Source organism: Rhinopithecus bieti, unplaced genomic scaffold (assembly GCF_001698545.2).
Source record: "Rhinopithecus bieti isolate Rb0 unplaced genomic scaffold, ASM169854v2 scaffold_62762, whole genome shotgun sequence".
Classification (NCBI taxonomy): Eukaryota; Metazoa; Chordata; class Mammalia; order Primates; family Cercopithecidae; genus Rhinopithecus; species Rhinopithecus bieti.
This window is the reverse complement of record NW_016823630.1, coordinates 131,983-155,558: the sequence shown is the minus strand read 5'-3', so window position 1 is coordinate 155,558 and position 23,576 is coordinate 131,983. Positions and strand designations below refer to the sequence as shown.

At 39.2% G+C, this 23,576-nt stretch overlaps 1 protein-coding gene across 1 annotated transcript in view; it reads left to right on the top strand.

The window, feature by feature from the left end:
- The window catches only part of ARHGAP6 (Rho GTPase activating protein 6), a 67,141-nt gene that overhangs the window by 19,888 nt on the left and 23,677 nt on the right, over window positions 1-23,576 (top strand). The window contains 4 exon segments of the mRNA XM_017861684.1: window positions 537-592; window positions 3,131-3,281; window positions 4,329-4,477; window positions 14,224-14,403. Coding sequence (XP_017717173.1) covers window positions 537-592; window positions 3,131-3,281; window positions 4,329-4,477; window positions 14,224-14,403 — 536 coding nt within the window.

Sequence of the window (23,576 nt, the reverse complement as noted above, 5' to 3'; positions counted from 1 at the left end):
AAAAAAAAAAAAAAAAAAAAAGGAAGGAAGGAAGGAAGGGAGGGAGGAAAGGAGGAGGAAAAGAAAAGTAAGAGTGATTACTTCTGCATCAGGTATTTCTAAAAGTATATTATTTTTACATTTTTCTGCATTTTCCAGATTTTAAGAAGCACACTTTAATTATGATCAAATGAGAAATACCTTTTAGAAATTGGTAAAGAGCTAGAATCCCTATAAAATGTGTGTTTAGGTAATAATTCTGAATAATGAAAAAAAGCTCATTTTCTGTGATAAGGAGAAGATTAGAAATATAAGATATCACATGAAAAATATTTGATCAGAAACATTTAACATAAAATTCTGGTGCGTAAAGGGCTGACCTTTAAGTATCTGGAAAATAGAAATAGTGTGAGATGAAAGAACTGTTACTGTATGCTGTCAAGTTACTATTGCTCTGCATGTTATGGCACTGTGCTGGCATTCTGCTCTCTATTTTGATTTCCTCCAGAGTCTCAAGTCATAAAACAAGACTGTTGATTTTGTTTGCTTATTTGCAGGCCTCCAGACAGTGGGGATATTCCGAGTTGGAAGCTCAAAAAAGAGAGTGAGACAAGTAAGTGAAAAGTAAAGATTACATTTTGTTTCACATGACTTTCAGTTGAATTACCTTTTGCAAAGTTCAAGTTTATACAAATTCCATTTGATCATCTTTTTTTTTTTTTACCCTCCAAGTTATTATAATATAATTGAATTCCAGGAGGTAAAAGTCAACAACTCAGAAATGTTGTTACAGTTAGGATCAAACACTTGAAAGCAAAACATCTGGATGTATCTGTGCCATGTGCAGCCAAACAAAACTAATTTATAAACATCTTATTGAAAATTGCAAAAGCAGGAAATTCAGAGTGACCAATCAATAAATGATAAAAAAATTGCATGTAGCACCCACTTTTACTAAAATGTGATATGAAAAGTGCCATTAACATTCCCTTCACATAAGATGCTATGTTTATAGCTTTGCTTTATCAATAATAAATAATTCTTATGAAGTTTCCATAGAACCATTGACCCCCAGTTTGCTTTTCACATAGGGACTGTGCTCCTTTGTTTCCTTCAGCCCTGTGCAACATTCCTGCAACTGAAGTTTGATATTAGACCTTCAACAATAGGTTCCTGTGATGAGGCAGGTATTTGTGTTCATGATGGCTTCATAATAGGCAAACCATTCCTTTGAGAAAAGAGTTCATTTGTTGATGGAAGGAAAATTAAAGATTATTTTCTTCCTGTTGTTTTCAATGGAAGGGAAATAAGGAACTCAGCAACCCAAAATGAATTCAAATGAAATAAATTTTAGTTGGAAGAAGCTGAAGAAATGATATTTGTTCATATTATTGAAAGTAATTGAAATAAATACCTCATCCTATGTTTTTTTCAAGCCAAAAAAGGCTTTCAGTGGAAATATGTTTTCTTCTGATTGGTTGGTTGGTTTTATTCTTAATAGTCACACAAGAAACAACATTAAATGGATCAACATTTAATGTTTCACAACAGAACTTGCAGGAAGGAAGATAGTACGGTAATATTTCATAGGCCTCTCACCTGTGCAGGATTGCAGAATATTTTTACAAATATTATCTCATTGAATCTGCCAACCAGCTGTGACAGTAGCCTCTTTGACCCACTTCTGTCAAGGCTTAGAGAGATTAAGAAACATAAGTCAAGATTACACAATTTAACCAGTCACCATTAACTTCATAGGCCAAGCTCTTTGCATGTTCCATTCTTTCTGCCTGCATGTATGCTGGGAAAAGCAGCATGGTGTGTTTGAACGATCACAAGTTGGAGGAGTGCCAGTGGAAGCCTTCTTTGTTTTGGCTGCCTGACACACGCTGATGGCATGTTGTCTGGAATCAATGAGTAGTTCAGGACAGTGATGGGTATTCATTCTCATCAGGTGGACAGGTAGCGAGTGCCAGAAATTACTCATCAGTTCTATCTGGATCCATTAAAGGGGAAACCTTTGCATGGAGTTGTATTTAAGGATTACCCAATAAAAATATAATCAGTGTTTACTTAGAAGTAGATTTCAAGTATGAAATATGCCCTAACTCACTCATCATTTTACTTTATTATATAACCCCTTAGCACCCTGCACTTTTTCCTTAGATCACTAGCCACAATGTTAAGAGTGAATTATTTGTGGGATTACCTGCTTATCACCTTGTTTCTCTAGAGGGACTTTGCCTCTTTATTCACTAGTGTATTCTGTGGGCTTGTAACAGGGTCTGACACAGGAAATGTGTAGTAATCTTTGTTGAATTAATGGATGGATGAAAGATTGAAAACAAATGAACTCTTAGAGAAGTTTGTTGCATAGTGTAGGTTTATGAACTTACATAATTATTTCTACAGCAGAGAACAATGCATAAGAAAAGTTGAGATGCTACAGATAAAAGTAGGGTGTGGAGTTATTACTCTCTTGCTACTGTGTTTTCTTGCTGCTGTAAGTGATAATAGACCTAATATAATGATTAAGGCAGGAAATCCTTCTGGTAATTGTTAATAAGACTACTTTGACAAATCTAAGACAGCTTTTATTTAGTTATTGTCATCTTTTAAGTCTTAGTCATAAATCTCTTATCAGGGCTCTTAATTTCATTTTTGCAAGAAAAAAAATCTCTTTGCTTTCTTGTTGAATGACTCAGTAAAATATCAACATTCAAACATGGCAGAATTGGTGACACACAGAGATGCTGTGTAATAGATTAATTCCTCCCTCCCACATTTATAGTTGACCTAAATTGTCTTCCACCTCTTAGGTGTTCCTCCTAACCTGGTTGTCATTACCAAGCCATTCTGCATACATCATTTACAATAAATCCACAGATAGTTTTATTTAGTGCTTATATATATACACATATATGCACATATATACACATATATGCATATATACATATATACACACACATATATATTCATAACTGGACTGTGTAAACTTGGCAGATCAAGGTGAGGATGTTGTTTGCTTCTCCTTCTTGGGGTCTGTGCAGACTTAACTCCAGATACTACATGTCACAGCACTTCTCTTGCTGGGCACTGCACATTGAGGTATGGTGTTACGTGACTGCCACTCGAACCGTTGTTTTTCCAGTTACGTGAGGAATTTGACCGTGGGATTGATGTCTCTCTGGAGGAGGAGCACAGTGTTCATGATGTGGCAGCCTTGCTCAAAGAGTTCCTGAGGGACATGCCGGACCCCCTTCTCACCAGGGAGCTGTACACAGCTTTCATCAACACTCTCTGTGCGTAATACAGCCATATGTGGGAAAGTGGCCCTGGAATACTAAGATGTCCAACTCATTCATCATAACTTTATGCATATGTTTCCTGATAATTTTTTGTCCTTATTTATCAATCTCCAAAGAGTGAGCTATTTGGGGGAATTTCTCAGATTTACCCTGGGAATAATTAGCAAGAAGAAAGTTGCAATAAAACAAATGGAAATAACCAAGAAGAATTTGAGATGCTTTCAAATGACCCAAGAACAGTAGAAAGTGCTATGAGTTAGTGCTTAGAGTACCAACAAGAGTTCACATTGAGTCTGTGCCTAAAAATGAGTTTGTGTTTCTAATGCGAAGAAGGAGGGAACCATGGGAACCCAGAGTGAGAAAGGAGGAAAGCAACATTCCAGGGGAAGCAAGATGTCATAGCCCAGTGCCAGGGTTTTCAACATAGCTGCTTCTGGGCTGTAGCTACAGATCCTATGAAGAAAAAAAAGGAGGAGGTAGAGGAGAGAGAGGCCAAACCTGGGTCAGCCTCCATACATTTCTTCCTCCAATGCTGCAATTCCAATAGGATCACAACAGAGAGAGAATACATTGTCTTTGCTGTATCATGGTTATTGCCAACAAAATATCTGTCTCTTGTGAATTGCTCAACAGAAAAGAGCCTTAAATCCATTATAAACTCAAATTTCAGAATGTTCACCAATTTACAGCCATTGTTAATAAATATTTACCAAAAATGGAAGACTGAAATCCTTAAACTAGGTGATGAGTAATGCCAGGGAAGGGGGGAGAAGAAAGTAAGGGAAATTGAGTTACCTTTTTTTTTAACCTGGATTACAGTTGTTTTTCTAGATATTACACTTCTCCAGGTCTAATTTGGCTTTATGTATTTCATAGAATCTTGCTGGTAAATTGCTAAAGCAATGGGCAAATGAGTCAAGGCATGAAATGGGACTTACCTTGGTAATCCCTTTCTTAAGACAATTGAGAGGAGGCCTTTCCTCTGTGCCTGAATGGTATGGGCTCCCCTTTTATTTGAGTACCTCTTTTTGCCTTGCTTAGTATTGGAGCCAGAGGAACAGCTGGGCACCTTGCAGCTCCTCATATACCTTCTACCTCCCTGCAATTGTGACACCCTCCACCGCCTCCTACAGTTCCTCTCCATCGTTGCCAGGCACGCCGATGACAACATCAGCAAAGATGGGCAAGAGGTAAGACGCCTTTGCTGCCATAGACGCTGTGACTCTTCCTCTCCCCTATTTTAAAAGGGCATACCACCAAAATGGCCAAACATTTTGCCTGGAGGTAATGACATCTCCCCTTCTCCAACCTAGCTGTCTCTGTAGGAAGAGACTAATGCAGGGCCTTCTCTGGAGGGACAGTTCCTAAGAGTGCATGGGCCATGAGTCTCCTTATAAGTTTCGAGTATATTTCCAAATGAGGCTGTTATTTTCCACGATGAGGCTTTATTCAAGACTGGACTTCCGTTTGTAAAGAAGAAAAACAATGAACTACAGAAGTGCTTGCAACCATGTAAAAGTAGAATGATGGGGGTGGGAGGAGATTGTTATCCTTGTAATTGATTTACCTGCTACTATAACTTGGAGCCCAAATATGATGTCACCTCTTTATTCTTCCAGTTTGTCCCTGGAGCTCCCATCTGTACTAAGAGCAAGAAGTCTAGTATCTCCCTTTTGAGGGATCCCTTCCTTTCTTAAACCCTTCCCCCAAAACAGGGACTTGCTCAATGCAAGGGAGGGTCAGTCCTGCTTCCAAACCAGGTGTGGAGGAAACTAGGTCTCATCTGCTGACCATTGCCATTGTGTCTTGATGTCACATGGTATCAACTGCTCAAAGCACGTTGTACATAGTCCCACAGACTCTTTAGAAATGTTCTTGTTGGATCTGATCCCCACTCAGGCCCCAGTGTGCCCCCCTACCAAATCTAAGATCTTGGGTTCTGGTTCTCTTTGGTTACACTCATATATTTCAAGATTTTTTTTTTTTGTTTCACCCTTGGAGAAATGAGATGCTGGCTTCAATTTTAAGTTGCTTACTAATAGCCAACCTATTTAATCTTCACCTTAACAAGAGACACCCCCTTCCCTCTTTGATACCATGCAGTTATACCTCTCCCTGACCTCAGATGCCTCAGGAGATTTTAGACTCTTTAATAAGCTAACATGCACTGTAAATTAACAAGGGGCCAGAGGCATTCCAAACTTACTTAACCACAGGAACTTTTTTGTAAATCCTTGTTAAACAAAGCTCAGCTGCACTGTGGCTTCAGTTCTGTGTTTGTCAAATTTCTTTCCCAAAGAACGTGGTTATAACAAGAACACTTGGACACAGGAAGGGGAACATCACACACCGGGGCCTGTCGTGGGGTGGGGGGAAGGGGGAGGGATAGCATTAGGAGATATACCTAAGGTAAATGACGTGTTGATGGGTGCAGTACACCAACATGGCACATGTATACATATGTAACAAGCCTGCACGTTGTGCACATGTACCCTAGAACTTAAAGTATAATAAAAAAATAACTAAATAAATAAATAACATGGTTATATATAATTTTTTCACTCTAATCCAGAAAGGCAATTCTGCATTTCTTCTTGTCCCCCTCCCTTATGGGTGTGAGAATGGAACTCTCCTGACTTAGCTATTTATCTCTATAGCAGTTATAATTAGTGAAGCCCCAGATGGCTTCAGGTTTCATAATATGGCACTGACACCTTATTTCAGCATACACAGCTCTTTGATGGGCATACTATAATTCTCATAATTGTTAAGTAGTTTTATTACTCATTTGGATGCCAGCCTTTATCAACTACAGTTATAACAGAAGCTGTAAGCATTATCTGCCTAATTGCTTGGGGAAAGCAGAGCTCTGTGTTTAAAGGTACTTCAGTTACTTCTCTGACATTTCTTAAGTACTATGTGAGAAGGAGAAAATTGGGTCTCAGGTAATTAAGAAGGCATTGAAGAAAGCAAAATGTCCAATTGAACTCATTATTGCCCTTTTAGAATCATTTTCAGACATTGTTTCCATTCAAATGCTGAACAAGTCTCCCTTGCCTATGCCAAAAAGAAGAAAATATTCTTGGATAGGTGTAAATGAAACAGTATGCTGGAATATTAGCTACAATTTATGTCTCTCCTTCCATGAGCTGGCTTTGTGCTAGGGGATACACACACACACATACATACAAATCCTCTTAACAGGCAAGAAAGAGATCACTGTCTCCATGTTACAGAAGTGAAAACTTAGGGCCGGGGGGCTAAGTAACTTACGTAGCAACCCACAGAGAGCTTCCACTTAAGGTTGTACGAATGGCATATTAGTGCATTTCACAACTCTAGGGGAGGTGCCGTGGACCCCATAGTCACTGTAGATTTGCAGAGTTATTAGGACCATATCCCAGTGGATGATAGAAAAAGATCTTGAAGAAGGGCAATGTCATTATACTGGTTAATGGGTCTGGTTGGTCCCCTTACTAGCAAAGTCCAAGCTGTGTATAGAACCTGAGCCAGTCTAAGAGAAAAAAAAAAAAGTCTTACTAGCAAAGTCCAAGCTGTGTATAGAACCTGAGCCAGTCTAACAGAATAGGAATTATAAGAAAAAAAACCTGTGCTGGGGTCTAGGTCAGGGTTTCTCAGCCTCTGCACAATTGATATTTGGAGCTAGGAATTCTTTGTCATGGGGCTGTCCTGTGCATTGTAGGATGTTTAGCAGCATCCCTGGCCTCTACCCACTAGATGCCAGTAGTAGTACATATCCTCTCCCACCAAGTTGTGACAACCAAAAATATCCCCAAACATTTCCAAGTGTTCCCTGAGGGGAAGGGTTCAAAATCACCCCTGGTTGAGAGTGGTTGATAGCTCTTTAATTCACTGACCATGTGTTGTTGGAAAATCTATTAACCTTTCTATACCTGGGTCTCCTCATCTGAACTTGAGGAATGAAAATTCTTCAACCAGACTTGAAGAGTGGTTGAGAGACCTAGTTTACTGTAAGGAATATGAAATTATCCTGGTGACGGTGAAGTTGTAGAAGGAAGCCAGGGTTTATAAGGGTTTCTAGACACTCTTGACCTAAACATTGCATCAAAATGAAAGACTAATAGCCAAAGATTAAAGCAGCAGGAGAAACATAAGGAAAGCATTGCTTCCGTGAAATCGTTAGCAGTGACAGGAGAGCAGGCAGCTCTCACAGCCATTGTGAACTATAGTAAAGGCTACGGAGCAGTGAAGTACTGAGGGAGACAGTGGGAAATTGGGCCATGTTCATAAGTGCTGAATGCCTCTGTGCAGGGCAGCCGGTTGATTCTTTTAAGCTGTGAATCCTTGGAAGGATTCAACTAATGGGTGATATAATCCACGTTGTAGATTGGCTAGAGACAAGGGGAGAGTGAGTTAGGAGGCTTTTGTATCAATAGTAATATGGACAACAGTAATTCCTATTATAAACGTTTCCATGTAAGAACGGCCTTGATGGGGGGGGCCAGGTGCGGTGGCTCACACCTGTAATCCCAGCACTCTGGGAGGCCAAGGTGGGTGGATCACGAGGTCAGGAGATCGAGACCATCCTGGCTAACACAGTGAAACCCCGTCTCTACTAAAAAAAATACAAAAAAAAAAAAAAAAAAATTAGCTGGGCGTGGTGGTGGGCACCTCTAGGCCCAGCTACTCAGGAGGCTGAGGCAGGAGAATGGCATGAACCCGGGAGGCGGAACTTGCAGTGAGCCGAGATCACGCCACTGCATTCTAGCCTGAGCAACAGAGCGAGACTCCATCTCAAAAATAAATAAATAAATATAAAAGAATGGCATTGGGATTTGAACCATGCATGTCCTGAGCATCTACCCTAGGTTCCTTTAAACCAGTGACTATTGCTCAGAGATTTTCTAATGACTGGCCTCAGGATACAATGGCATCTAAGAGGTGGAGGAGGTGAGGACACAAGGTAAATATAGAATTAGGGAATGCACTGCAGAGTCATTGCAGACATTCAGAGAAGTGATGAGCATGGGCCAGAAAAGTTAGGAATGGCTTCAAGGAGGAGGTTGAATTTAAGATGCATATCAAAGGGTGCGTAGGGATTGAGTACATGGACCACATAAACACAGCATTGGGATGGGAGTTAGCCAAACCCCTTCTGTTAGAAGTCATGGGTAGAGGGAGAGGATCAAGAGAAAAGTTATTATTTTTTAGTCAATTTGGCGTGAGCAGGTAGAGAATATTGAATGGGCAGACTGGAGTAAAGCTAAATATCAAACTGTAAAATATGGTCAAAAACCAACATTTTTCAACTTCTTCTCTTACCTATTTTTTAGTGTATATCATCTATTTGTTAGGGTGTTGTTTGGGGGGATTGCAACATAGATGAAACCTGAATCAGATTGTCAAGAAGCTTGAAATCTCACACAGGTTCTGCCAGAACCTTTCTGCATAACTTGTCTTTATGAAAGGGAGGAAGAGGAAGGAAAACAGAGTTGGGATGGGGGATGGTCTTAGCTTCCTCATCTACAAAATGAACATAATATTTCCTCTTTGATATGTGCTTAAAATTCAATGCATCATTCACTGGTGAGGTCTTAAAGATGTCTAAAAGAAGGGCATGAGAAAAATTGTTGACCAGTCAATCAGTGCTTTTTTGGGAAAAAATAGCAGTATTTTATTGAATTGTGGTGTTTTGCTATCTTGTGTTTGTTTTGTTTTCTTCTATTTTGTTTAGTTTGCTATTTGCTTTGCTCCTTAGGGAAAAGAGAAATTCCCAAGTGTAAGAAACATTGCATTTCTTCAAGAAAGAATATAGCAGGAACAAAATTGAAACCTTCTGAGCAGTGGTTTTTCAGAGTTCAAGAACCCCCTGGCACTGCATGGAAAATGTGGTGTGAATATGCAGTTGTTTGGTGAGAGTCCATAGCTGGCATTGAGTTCTCAAAGGGTCTATGAGGCAAAAAAGAAGTTACAAACACCATTGTAGGGCCTTGATTACTGATCTTTGAGGAGGTACATGCCTCTAGGAAATGGTAGGTTGGCTTTGAAACTTAGCAAGACCTGTGTCTCCCCTCACCATCATCCAGCCCTGTTTTAAAGCTCGTTTTCCCATTTTCCCATGCCATGGCTGGGTCTGCCAAGGAACAGGAAATGGGAAGAAATGTAGCAATGGGATGAAGAGGGCAGGGCTGCCTAGAGTGGGGCCACCAGCTTCGCTTCTTGCTATACCATCTCCTGGCTCTGAGCTTTGGGCATCACTTCCCTTGGTTATAAAATAGGGACAACAGCAGCAGCTGCTTCTTAAGCTTATAGTGAGAAAGAATTGAAATGGCCAGTGGAAAGCCCCTAGCCTGGTACCTGTACATACTAGACTTTTAACAGATATGAGCTATTCATATGAAGTTTAGAAATGACCTAGGATGTTCTTTAGCGAAGATAAACGTTTTCTTGAATTGCTAGCTAATTAAAAAATGAAGTAATGGCCTGGCTCGAGGGTACATTGCATAACCTAGATACAGCCATATAGTATATATATAAATATATGCTGAAACACATGGAGAAAAGGTGGATGTTGCCTGGGAGCAAGTCTCCTTTCCATGTTACAAAACAATAAAACACAATAAACCCCAAAAGTGTTAACAAACCCCAAGCAGCTTGGTCTGCAGCTGGAATCTGTGTGCAGTTTTACAGATGGGTTGTATTCCATTCCCAGAATAGCAACAGGAGAAGGAAAGAGCGGAAACAGAGCTCTAGATTGTTCTTGTATGAAACATTATTTTAAAAGAAAACAAAATCTTCCATTTGTTAATGTTTTTTTAAAAAATGAGAAAACCCTAATATGACTTTAAAGGGGTAAGGGGAAACACTCCAAATACCTCTGAGTTCTAAAGGGAGGAATCTGAAAATGACACGTATTTGATTTTCACCTTAACCATGAATTTTCAGGAAAAGAAATGAAAAATAAAATGAAAACTTGTCAATGAAATACAAAACTTATCAATGAAATAAAACAAAGAAAAATGATTGAACGATCCTACATAAAGGNTGCTATTTGCTTTGCTCCTTAGGGAAAAGAGAAATTCCCAAGTGTAAGAAACATTGCATTTCTTCAAGAAAGAATATAGCAGGAACAAAATTGAAACCTTCTGAGCAGTGGTTTTCAGAGTTCAAGAACCCCTGGCACTGCATGGAAAATGTGGTGTGAATATGCAGTTGTTTGGTGAGAGTCCATAGCTGGCATTGAGTTCTCAAAGGGTCTATGAGGCAAAAAAGAAGTTACAAACACCATTGTAGGGCCTTGATTACTGATCTTTGAGGAGGTACATGCCTCTAGGAAATGGTAGGTTGGCTTTGAAACTTAGCAAGACCTGTGTCTCCCCTCACCATCATCCAGCCCTGTTTTAAAGCTCGTTTTCCCATTTTCCCATGCCATGGCTGGGTCTGCCAAGGAACAGGAAATGGGAAGAAATGTAGCAATGGGATGAAGAGGGCAGGGCTGCCTAGAGTGGGGCCACCAGCTTCGCTTCTTGCTATACCATCTCCTGGCTCTGAGCTTTGGGCATCACTTCCCTTGGTTATAAAATAGGGACAACAGCAGCAGCTGCTTCTTAAGCTTATAGTGAGAAAGAATTGAAATGGCCAGTGGAAAGCCCCTAGCCTGGTACCTGTACATACTAGACTTTTAACAGATATGAGCTATTCATATGAAGTTTAGAAATGACCTAGGATGTTCTTTAGCGAAGATAAACGTTTTCTTGAATTGCTAGCTAATTAAAAAATGAAGTAATGGCCTGGCTCGAGGGTACATTGCATAACCTAGATACAGCCATATAGTATATATATAAATATATGCTGAAACACATGGAGAAAAGGTGGATGTTGCCTGGGAGCAAGTCTCCTTTCCATGTTACAAAACAATAAAACACAATAAACCCCAAAAGTGTTAACAAACCCCAAGCAGCTTGGTCTGCAGCTGGAATCTGTGTGCAGTTTTACAGATGGGTTGTATTCCATTCCCAGAATAGCAACAGGAGAAGGAAAGAGCGGAAACAGAGCTCTAGATTGTTCTTGTATGAAACATTATTTTAAAAGAAAACAAAATCTTCCATTTGTTAATGTTTTTTTAAAAAATGAGAAAACCCTAATATGACTTTAAAGGGGTAAGGGGAAACACTCCAAATACCTCTGAGTTCTAAAGGGAGGAATCTGAAAATGACACGTATTTGATTTTCACCTTAACCATGAATTTTCAGGAAAAGAAATGAAAAATAAAATGAAAACTTGTCAATGAAATACAAAACTTATCAATGAAATAAAACAAAGAAAAATGATTGAACGATCCTACATAAAGGGTACTTTCTTTCAAATTGTGTTTATCACATGAAATAATATGCCTTGGTGGCCAATCATTCACCTGAAAACAGCCTTGCCTTCTAAAAATAATACAACTCGTGTACCATGCTGGGATTGTAGGGCAGGGCAGCCACCAACTCGTGACTCCACAGGATGAGAGTGGGGCTCAGAGGGCTTTGTTTCAGCTGTTCATCAGGACTCCTGAATTCTATGCTGGGCACCCAGGTGCTTCTCAAAGGCTGTGTAGATCTTCCCAGGCAAAAGATCCCCACCAAGCAGACATAGTTCCCATACTTATCCTGACTCTCAACTGATATTGGCAAGATAAATAAAAATTTATGCAGACCAGTGGTTCTCAAACAGGAGCAATTTTACCCCACAAGGGACATGTGACCATGTCTAGAGATAATTCTGGTTGTCACAACTGTAGGTTGAGGGTAGGGGTGGCTCCTGGCATCTAGTGGGCTGAGGCCAGGGGTGCTGTTCCACATCCTGTGATGCACAGGACATCCCCCACAGCAAAGAATGATCTGGCCTTACATGTCACTAGTGCCAAGGTAGAGAAACCCTAGCCTAGAGAAACTTACTCAGACTCTCCCATTCATCTGAAAAAACAGACAAGTAGAAAAAATTCCCAAACCTTTAAAAATGTTCATATTCCTTATTACAACAAGTCACCTTGTAGGAATTTACTCCTAAAAAGTGCTCACCCATGCTCACAAAATGTCTTTTCAAGGGTATTTTTTGTACCATTGCTTATAATAACAAAATTCAAGACGACATCAATGCCTATCACGTTGATTGTGGTTAAAACACATCATGGTTTATTCATGCAGTGGAATCTAGGGGGCCAATGAAGACTGAAGACAGGATTTTTTTGTTGTAGAAAGATATGTAACATACTGTAAGAGACATAAACAAATTACAAAATAAATTTATATGGATGTGATCCCATTTTAAAGAAGAAAAATATCAGGTATACATGTATATATGTGCACAGGAAGGCATTGGAATAGCTGATTCTTGGCAGTGGTGAAATTATGGGCATTTTTTTTTCCTTTTGCTTACCTGTACTTTCTAATTATTAATATATTGAATATGAGTAATTTTTTATACTTCAAGCTAAAAAATAGTTCCCTTCCTTCACCCTGTACTCCCCTTTAGCTCCTCCTATATTTCTTCTTCCTCCTTCTCTGTGATATCTTTTGAAGAAAGTGTCTACATTCACTGTTTCCACTTCTGCAACTGTGGCTCATTCCTGCCACACCACTGACATGACTCTTAGCTGGGACATCAGAACCATCAGAGAGTCCATTCTGGAGGGAAGGGTCACATCTCGATGACCCTCTGCCACAGTTGATAACTCACTTGAAACACCCCTGTCATTTCTTCTTGGACAGAGGTTTCTTTTTTTCTAACTTCTCAACCATTCTTGGCCTCCTTCATCAGCTGCTTCTTAAGGGTGCTGGAGTCTCCAGGAACCCCTTGTCAGCCCTTCATGTTCCTCACTTAACTGTCCTTCCATTTTTTCATTTGTTTAAACACAAGATCCTTACCCTCTGCATTATCCTCCTCACCCTTCACCCCCTCCATAACTCTGGAAGCTGCTCTTCATCCCTACTTCTTCCTTCCTAGTTCAGATACTAGCTGCTGTGGCCTAGACTGTTGTGGTATGTCCCAGGTAGTCCTACTTTCTTGCATTCCCCATCCCCTGTTCCATAGATTGCTCTTCCTGAAATGCAGATTCCATTTCCGTTCTACTCTGTTCAGAATCCTCTTGCCCTTAGATCACAATTTGAATTCCTTGGTCTGACACATGAAGATCATCTCACTTGGCCCTTGCCTGTCTTTCCTGCAGAACTCCCTACCACACTGAGCTTCCTGGGGCTCCATGACATATTTTAGATGTTTCTGTCTTTGCATGTGTGGTGCTTTCTCCATTGTAAAATTACCCCCTACCCAAGATCCTTTGCTTTTCAGCCTGGCAAACTCTATTCTTCTTTTGAGAGTTTGTGCAAATGCTTCTGCCTCTGTGGTAGTGACCCTGGGGCCTTCGGATTTGAGAGCTTTATACTTTGTACTCATTACCTGTAAATGATAGGTTTATTTCCTCCCTAGAATGAGAGCCCTTTAAAATAAGGACTGTGTTGTAATCATGGTTGGAAAAGTTTAAAATAATTAAAATATATGAAAAATGCCCAGCCTCTGATAGGTGCTGAGTGGATGGATCAGTGGTGAGATTATGGATTGATGAATGAAGGGATGGATGGAAAAATGGATAGATGGATGGATGGGTGTCAATATTTCTTAAGTGCAAACAGGATAGAAATTTTATATAGTACCCATTTTACAATAAACGACTTAGAGTTGCAAATTTTTACTCAATATGCTATTGAGATGATCATTGAACTATGAGCTTCAATCCAAGATATGAAAGCAAAAGGAAATTGATGGTGCCCTCCATGGATTCTAATAGAGATGATGGTATCCTTGAAGGATAAAAAAAAAAAAAAGGAGAGCAAAAGGTTTCATGGATTATTGAATCACCCAGTATTTTGAAGGACAAACATAACAACAGTCCTTGTGTTCTGTTCTCTCATAGGTCACTGGGAATAAAATGACATCTCTAAACTTAGCCACCATATTTGGACCCAACCTGCTGCACAAGCAGAAGTCATCAGACAAAGAATTCTCGGTCCAGAGTTCAGCCCGGGCTGAGGAGAGCACGGCCATCATTGCTGTGGTGCAAAAGATGATTGAAAATTATGAAGCCCTGTTCATGGTAGGTGGCCCTTCTGTGGCAGGACATCGTAGCAAACTGCCTATTGGTTGCCTCTGGAGGCAGGATGAAATTCTAATAGACCACCCTCTGGGGTGCAGTGCTGCTCACTGAATTCGTTGGAAGTCAGGCAGTTTCAGCAGGAGTAGAAATTTGCACAACTATGATATCATTTCGAGTTTGTGATTCCATGTTTAAACAAACATACCAAATTATAATTTTCATTTTGTTGTCCTCTAAACCATGGTCACATTTTGGAGTCATTTAATTATAAAGCAGTGTCCTTGCTCAAGATGTTAATAAAACCCTTCTTTATGGAATTCTGTGTCCCTCATGAATTCATATATTCATGAGCATCCTCAGTGGTTTCACCTCCTCCAAGGTCAATCTTGACATTTTACCTCCTACATGAAGCTTCACCTGTCCTTCCTTTGTCATTCCCCTGCCACTTCTCTGTCTCCTGAACTCCATTACTGTCCTTACTGATGTTTATCTTACCCAACATTGTGTATAGTTGTTTATGACCATTTCCCCTAGTAGAGTATAAATGCATTTAAAACAAGGACTGTACCCTTGTTATCTCCTCTCCATATCCTCTGTACACTTTTGGAAAGCCCTCCATCTGGCAGGCACTCAATAAATATTTTTTTGATTTGTATTGAATTACCAGTTCCTGTTTTCCTTCATCAAACTGCATTGCTTGCTACAACTTCCCTTGAAACATTAAAACAAATGCCAACTCTCTTCTATTTCTGTTCACCACTAATATTGCATGTTAAAATTTACAGGAACCTTCTTCATGTTTTTTCTCCCATTTCTCTTGTCAATTTGCAAACACTATAAAGTCTGCCTTTTCCACTAGAGCCTTTTGTGGCTCCTTCAACCAAGAATTCTAGTTACCTCTTTTAAATTTCTTTAGTAATTTGTCTATACTTATCAAGTGCTTTGCATTAGATCTGTGTCCATACTTGTCTTATACCAATTATTTTTTGTAAATTTGAGACCCAGTAGTTTAGAATATTTGCCCTCTGTGTCTTACCTACATGATTGTAATGAAGTAATTCAATACTCATTAAACATCAACTCTAGCTTTAGAAATGGGAAAAACAAAAAGATGATGTAATTCTCAGGGTGGTGACCAGAATCATTTGATATGTGAAAGTATTGTGAAAACTGTAGCAGTTTATGCAAGTGTTAATTAATAATTATATTAGTTGGGTAACACGTGCTGCCTCAAATCTCAGTACTTTAACACAGAAATAAATATCACTCTGACATAAAGTTTAAGCAGGTGTTAGGTGGACAACCTTCCAGGTGGTGATTTAGGAATCCCAGCTCCTTGTATTTCGAGGCTTTGACATTTTATAGGGTTTTACAGGCAACCCCAGAAAGGTCATCCATCTTGTCCACTCAAATTTCATTGGCCAGAACTTATGCACAAGCCACACTTAACTTCGAGGGAGGCTTGGAAATGTATCCTGGTTGGATGCCCAGGAGGAAGAGCAAATGAAAAGTTCACTAAGGTAGAAGGACATCTCGCTCCTGTTTGTGTCTTTGAAGCATTGCCCCTGGGTTGCACATGCTAAGCTCTCAAAAAATGTTGAATTAATAATTGACTCTATATAAAATTTACACTTCAGCCTAAATCCTCATAACTAACTACATATTTGGATGAATCAAATATCGGAACTTTTCAACATTTTCATCAAGTTTAAGTCACATATCATCTTGCCAAGTACTCTTGGCATTGCTTCATGTTCTCTGGATTTTTTTTAACAAAATACTTCTCATCAAACTTAATTCTATTATCTAAGCAAAATTCTCCTTTATATGAAACCACATATCATCGAGCATTTCTTTTCAACTCAGATACCAACAAAACTTTTCCTGGCTTCTTTGAAAATACAGCTGCTGCCATTTTAATTGTGCCATCCCTTTTCTTTCCATTTCCTGCCACCTGAATTACTAACAACAGTATAAAAACATCAGGATTCTACCTTTTCCAGCTTTTCCCAAATCTGATCTTTGTTTACCATTCTCTGTAGGGATTGATGTCGACATTCTCTCATATTTTTGGTCTCCAGTTACAATCTTTACTTCTCGTAGGGCCTTTCCTGGCCACCTTGTCTAAAATGCACCTCCACCCCTCATCGCACACATACACACACACACATCATCACTCCCTATTTCCTTTCCCTGCTTTTTCCCCTTAGCATTCGCCACTGTTAACACTGGATTTTACGAATTTCTCGTTTTATGTTCCCTGCTCCCTAGGAATGTAAACTACATGACAGGATGATTTTTTGGGTCCATTTCTATCTGTAGTACTTTCTTTACTGCATTACCCCTGTGCCTGGGACATGGTAGGAACACAATAAATATTGGTTGAATTAATGAATGACTCAATGGTTGTTCTGTGACATATGATTTCCATATTACCGAGCCTTACTCCTTATATGTATGAAAAGATTTGGGCATGGAGAAATTAAGGATACCTTTCTTGGAGTAAGTTAACCATTAATATAATCATTCTTGATCTCTTTAGAAGGATTACAGTAATCATATATTCAGGAAAATAACAGTGGAGTGGGAGGAAAAGGGACACAAATATCTCAAGCCTTGGTCTATGAAAAGAAACTGACTCTGGAACCAAAAAATTTACTGTCGTCCTGTCCCTGTTATATATTGGCTACATGACCTCATCTTCTTCTGTTTCTATTTCTTTAGTTATCAAATACTAGATTTGAATGAATAATAGCTAAGAGCCCTTCTGGTTCTAAAATCTGCATGGTTCTATGCCCTAGCACTGACTTCCCTTCCTTCCTTTTTTAAAGCACAGAAGAAAATTAATCTCATCACATTTTAGATTCTCTTGGCATATTTGGCAGTTCAGAAACTAGTTGGCTACACCAAGGCTGGTGGTTGGTCAGCAAAGCTGATCTGCATGGGTGGACACAAATGTAATCGTGTATATAGCTGTTTTGCTTTGTTTTGTTTGGCTTTTTAAAGAAGTTTTCAGAATTATTATAATTCCAAACAAAGAAGGATGAAGCTAGTCAGGGCTGATGGTTAAAAGTAGTTAGTTATTGTGCAGTTTCACAGTCCTTGGGTTTAGGAGCTCGGAAAGGGAGGTGTCACTTCTATTAGCATTAGAAAGGGAGACTTGTTAGGAAAGGTAGCTGTGAGCTTGTCCTGGAAGTCAGAACAGACCTGGAGGCAGTGATTCCATAAAGTAACTGGTGGAAGGGCTATAGAAGCTCACAGAGGCCTGGCAGGGACCCAAAATTTGTTCTGAGTGTTCTAACGTCCTTCATTTCCTGATGCTGAGACTGCCTCTTCCAAGTGGCCACTCTCTGAGTTAATGGAAAAAGGCAGAAAAGAACTTGGCTTCGTCCTGTAATACAGAAGAGGCACCTAGATGCAGAGGTTGACACACAATTTAAGAGTCTGGCTAGGACAGTCTTTTGCATTGGTTGTTTGCTTTTCAGGTACTGGTTTGGAAATCCTTGAGCTGGAAATAGATCATAATAGCAGATATCATGACCACAGGTTTCAAAATACGAAGGCAGTAGATTATAATGGTGGTTCTCAAACTTGAGTGTGCAGCAGAGATGCAAGGAAACTTAGACATTCAGATTCCTAGGATGCACTCCAGAGAATCAGATTGAGCAGCACTGGGATGGGGCCCAGAAATCTGTACTTTCTAGTGAAGATCTCCACAGAGTTCTGGTAGTTTCCTAACCACACCTTTGGAAACCATATCTTGGGAAACATTGGTATGGTAGAAAGACCATGTGCATTGGAATGAGCTACCAAAATTCAAATCCCTGCTCAGCCACTTATTTGGTATGTAATCTTGGGCCCCCACAGTTAATTTCCCTAGCCAAAAGATGAAACGTGACCTAATTTACAGGATTGTTATAAGAATTAGAAATGACATTTTAAGGCACCTAGAACAGAATTAACATACACTAGGCATTAAAAAAAGATTTCTGCTATTATTATTACATTAAGGTGATAAGGTGCCTGCTCTATCAAAGCATGTTTGGGTGTTTTCTTGGAAATCAAGCCCACTCTGCCCAATGTGTATAATGCTGTGACCTGATACCACACATACACACTCCTAGGCCCTTACTCTGCTCTTCTTTTTATTCCATAGCATTTGTTACCTTTTAACCCACTATATAATTTACTTATTTTTATGCTTATTGAAACCTAATAAAATACAAACCTGATAAAGGCAGAGATTTTTGTTTGTTCTGTTCACTGACATTCATGACAGCTAGAAAGTACATAGCAGAAGATGGGTGCTCAGTAATTATTTGTTGAATAAATACTGCAATTCTGTATTACTAGAAAAAAATGTATTTTTCATGTTTGGATTTTGTCCAGTGTCCATACTGCTTATATTCCCGTACCTTTAAGTCATGACCCTCCACTTCTGATATCAACAACTATTGAAAAACTGGCTAACATAAAATGATACTCTGTGGGAGCACTGGAAATCAAGGATAAGAATCATGAATATCTGGACAAAGTCATTGGTATTATCCTAACCAGAAAGTTCTCACTGACTAAATCATTGATACATGAATTGTTCTGAGAGTTGTTGCTTCTGTAACTAATATTGGGAATTTCAGAGAAAACTCATCATTGCTCTTGGGATTAGTAAGAACTTCAGAGCAAATGGAGAAAACTGTCAGCTTCTTCTAAGGGCTGATATTAAACGATTCTTACTAGGGCTCCTTCTTAGGAGAGGGGCAAGAAAGAGAAGACACCACCCTTGTAAGCTGATGAAAAGTCCGGAGTGCAGTGGAGACGTGGGAAAGCCAGTGTGTTCCCACCCCACTGAGTTGTCAGCCTGAACTGGGGACCAGCTTAGTGCACGTGGGAAATTTCAAATGAGCACTACTGGGAGCAAGGGTCAGAGGCTGTGATGAGGATTCCAAGTCAGAAGCCAAACTTTGCTTTTTGTTCTCTTCATTCCCCGATGCAAATCGCATTTTCTTAAAGCCTCTTTGCACGCCAAGTCAAAGAGTCAAGCATTCATCCAGGTCATCAAGCAAGAAACCACCCCTCCCAGTATATCCACATAATTATATATGATTTCCATTTCCTTTTCTATGTATCACAAATACCACTGTCTATGTGCCAGGGATGGTCTACTCATTACATACATCATTGGCTTGTTTAAATCTCACTACCATTTCAAGAGGAGTAAGCCAAGTTCGTTTGCCCAAGTGACGCAGTGACTAAATTAATTATTTCTACAGCATGATGCCTCCTCACACAAAAGAAGAGGCACTTTGATGTGGCATCTCAGATATGGAATCCATTTGTGGGGAAAGAATAAGAAAATATATTTCAGCCAATCTGAAAATGAGGAATGAAGACCTTTAACAGCAGTAATACTGCTGGACTAATAGCACCCCTGATGTTCAGGCCAGCAGATGGCTTCAAGAGCCAGCAAGTGTTCCTGCTATAGCCTGCTCACTTTGGCCCTGTCTGCAAAGACAGAACATGTGTACTGTTGGTGTTCCACAAAGGTGGAAGGAAGCAGAAGTAAATTATTCCTGAACCTTTTCCACTTCCTTTAACCTGTTGCCATGGAGCAAAGACTGCTGATTTCTTTCATCTTTGCTTAAATTATCCTCCAACATCATTCCAGGAGCCCTGGACTCTTCCACTGTATTTGTTCACTAATGTACCTAAATTGCCAAAACATGCTGCCTGGCATGTATCAAGCACTTGAGAAATATTTGCCAATGTAATGCATCTTGACCCTCCTGTGCACCCAGATCCCCTTAAATTATTAAACCACCTGTCACAACAGAGCCACGCCAAAGGTTCTAAGCTGGGCCTGTCCTTGTTTGAGCTTTTGCTCCCATAAACAGCCAAAGTGATTTCTTTTAGTGTGTTTGTTAACTACAAAATGCCATCATGATTTACAGTGATACTTAGTTTTGCTGGGTTTTAAATACTAAAGCATCTTTCTTGGTCAAGTGCAAAGTGGTGGATTGGTGTGGACCACCCAGTGACAAGTGCAGTAGGGCTGGGTCCTGGGAATAGCTCTTCGAAAAGCCCTTAATGGTTTATTGTGGTGACTTAGTAAATGGAGAAAACTCATACCATTTTTCCCTCTCAGTGGTTTATGGAATAAACTACCTCATAGCAATCATACCCTAGGCAATAATTCAAGGTTTCATTTTTAATTTGATCGGGTAGACTATTTTAATTGTTGACCAGTTTTGTTCTTTTCATATGCTGCAGTGTTTACATTTTTTTTCTCTGAAGCTCAGAGAGGCCAAAGTTCCTTCTTGATTTTTTTGGAACAGCATTATCGCTTTGAACGGAACTCATTTAAAATGCTAAGGAGCTTGAGTCTCCAGATACAACACGACCATTACAAAAATAGGTACCCCTTAGCAAAATATCTACGGAATTGTTACCTGGTCTGCACTAAGGCCCTAGTAGAGATTTTGATGTGAGACAATGAATTCGTAAAGAACGAATCACTTTGGGCTCGCGGTTTCTTGTTTCTTCTTTTTAACATGCGCCAGAAATTGCTGATTTTTTTAAAAAAATTAATATCGGATCTTTCACTACCCTTCTCCTCTACTGGGCGTCTTCCTCCGCGCGCGCGCGGCCCGCGCCACCCATGTGGTCCCATGTTTCTGCTATATACAAAAATCCAGAAGCACGAAAATGAAAATCGTTGTTTCAATTACTTCGAGCTATCTTTTTTCAAAAGTTTGGGAAGTCTTTTGTATCTCGGAACAGAAAAATAAGCTTCAAGAACGTTAGAAAAATTCTGATGATGATCAGTTGGGAAAGAAGAAAGAAAATTTATTTTTCCACTCTAGAAATGAATAGCAAGAAGACTGTGCTGCAGCATGGTATTGGTACCACTGATAAGTAGAGAGAAACATCTAGACAAGGGTAACATAACACATGCAGACCATAATCCTGAGTGATTTTAGATTATTATTATTATTTTAGCCATTTCAGCAACATTCACTGCACATCCATTGTGTAGAAATCACCACCCTAGCTTGTATTCTGAAAGAGCATAAAATTGAGCAAGTGACAGTGTGTAAGTGAATGAGTGGGTGAGGGTCATAGAAGTGCAGGTAAGAGCTTCCAGAGAGGAAAGAGTAGGAAGGCAAAGTTAGAGGAAGAAAATGAGACATCATTTAGGAAACATTTGACTGGCAAGGAGAACAATAGTCAACTGCAAATGACTTTTGACATCAGCATTTATTATGTGACACAGTAAATATAGGGGGGCACAGTTTCAGCAGCTCGGTAGCACTTTGCTCTCTCTGCTCTGCCATCTTCAGCTGCAAAATGGCTACAGTTGATAACAGCATCTCTTCCAGCCATCATTGCATTAATTAATGAAGAGATGATGTTTCTTATCATGCACCTATTTTCAATAGGGAAGATAACGTTTTCCAGAAGCTCCTATATGCCCCCTTCAGGTACCAGCATGTGCATACACGATCTTGCCCTAGCTTTGAGGGAGGCTAGCTGACAGAAAACTACAAATTTCTGAGCTTGTTTCAGTTCTGGGTAAACAAATCAGATAATCTCTGCCTTCAGGAAACTTACCTTCTACTGATGTGAATGGTGGGAAGATTCAAGGTCTAGCAAAAGGAACTGGAAGAGGGAGGCTACACAGAGTCTGGCTTCAAGACCATTGCAGTTGAAGGGCCAAGAGGTCATAGGCTGTAACTCTAGAAATTCAGAGGGCGATTGGAAGCAGAGACATAGCAAGAGAAAATCCTATAACTGAGTTACCCAAAAGAAGTGTTAAGTAAAAGATAAGAGAGTGCTTCTTCTCTGAGAGCAAATGGATGACTGTTAATAAAAACTAATAATAATTGCAGAACAAATATTGTCCATCTCCATGTTATCTGCTTTTATTTTTTCAAGTGTTTAACTTATTTCATCTATTTCTAATAAAACATTTTATTACTATATCTCTTTGCAATTGGTAATCTATTTTCAATTTTTTTGGCGCTTTTCATTCCCATAGCACCCCTATTAAGGAAAATGAATATGCATGTGTTTTCAGATGTGGGAACAGAATCCTAAAGAAGGTGATTGATGTGTCTAAGTAATAATTATAAACAGCAGAGCCAAAACTGGATTTCAGGGGCTGTTGCTTCAGTCAGATTTTTTTACAGCATCCTAATTCCTGAAAAGTTATGCTTAAGTCAGTGGTCTACCTAGATATTTCTTTCTTACTTATTTCAAGCTGCTGTTTCCTATTAGTTTATTCACTTGACTTTTGTTTCTCCATTAAGTGCCTAAATTAATAGAGAAACAAATGTTCATCCAATTTAACTGAGCCAGTAGTTTGACATTTTTATTAAATGTTAGGAAATGAAATGTGCAGTTATAGCCAAAGATTAGAGGAATTATAGGAAAACAGTACTGGGTGCTGTTGTATGAACATTAAAAAATCAGTTGCAGGCATCATTTCAAATTTCTTACCTCATTTTCCCACTGACCCCAATTTTCTGAATCATTCCTTCATGTTTTAAAATGTGGTTTAATCACATAAATTTTGAAGCTGCCTTAAATCATTATGTAACAAAATGGATTATACATAAATTAACTAATGAATTATATACACTGTAGTTTTGCATAATACATAGGAAAATATTATTTGCCTTCCTGTAATACATGGATCTAAATTTTTAAACTATATCTTTTTTATGTATTTGTAAATAGTGTCTCCAAGCCAAAATGGTACCATGGGCCTTTTAAAAGGAAACTATGGATAGATTTATAACTGTGACCCTTCCTATTTGCATTTGTTACCATGTAAGAGTCACGTATGCTACATAAAATAGACCTCAATAATTATGATTGGTCGCCTAGTTGAATGAGGAAAACCTCTGAATTGCAGACTAGCTTAACAAAAATTTATGGAAAGTTATTTTTTAAGTAATGATACTTCTGAAACCTATTCTAATAATGCATCCAACTTGATAATTTATCTTAGACATACTACATACTCTCAAAGAATTAATATTGTCATGGTTGCACCACTCTGAAGGGCTTGCACTCTAATTGTTTATTCTTTAATTAAATCCAAATGGGAATGGATTAGTGCTTGGAGTGAAATTTTTTATTACATGTCTAAGCCTAGCAAATTTTAAATTAAA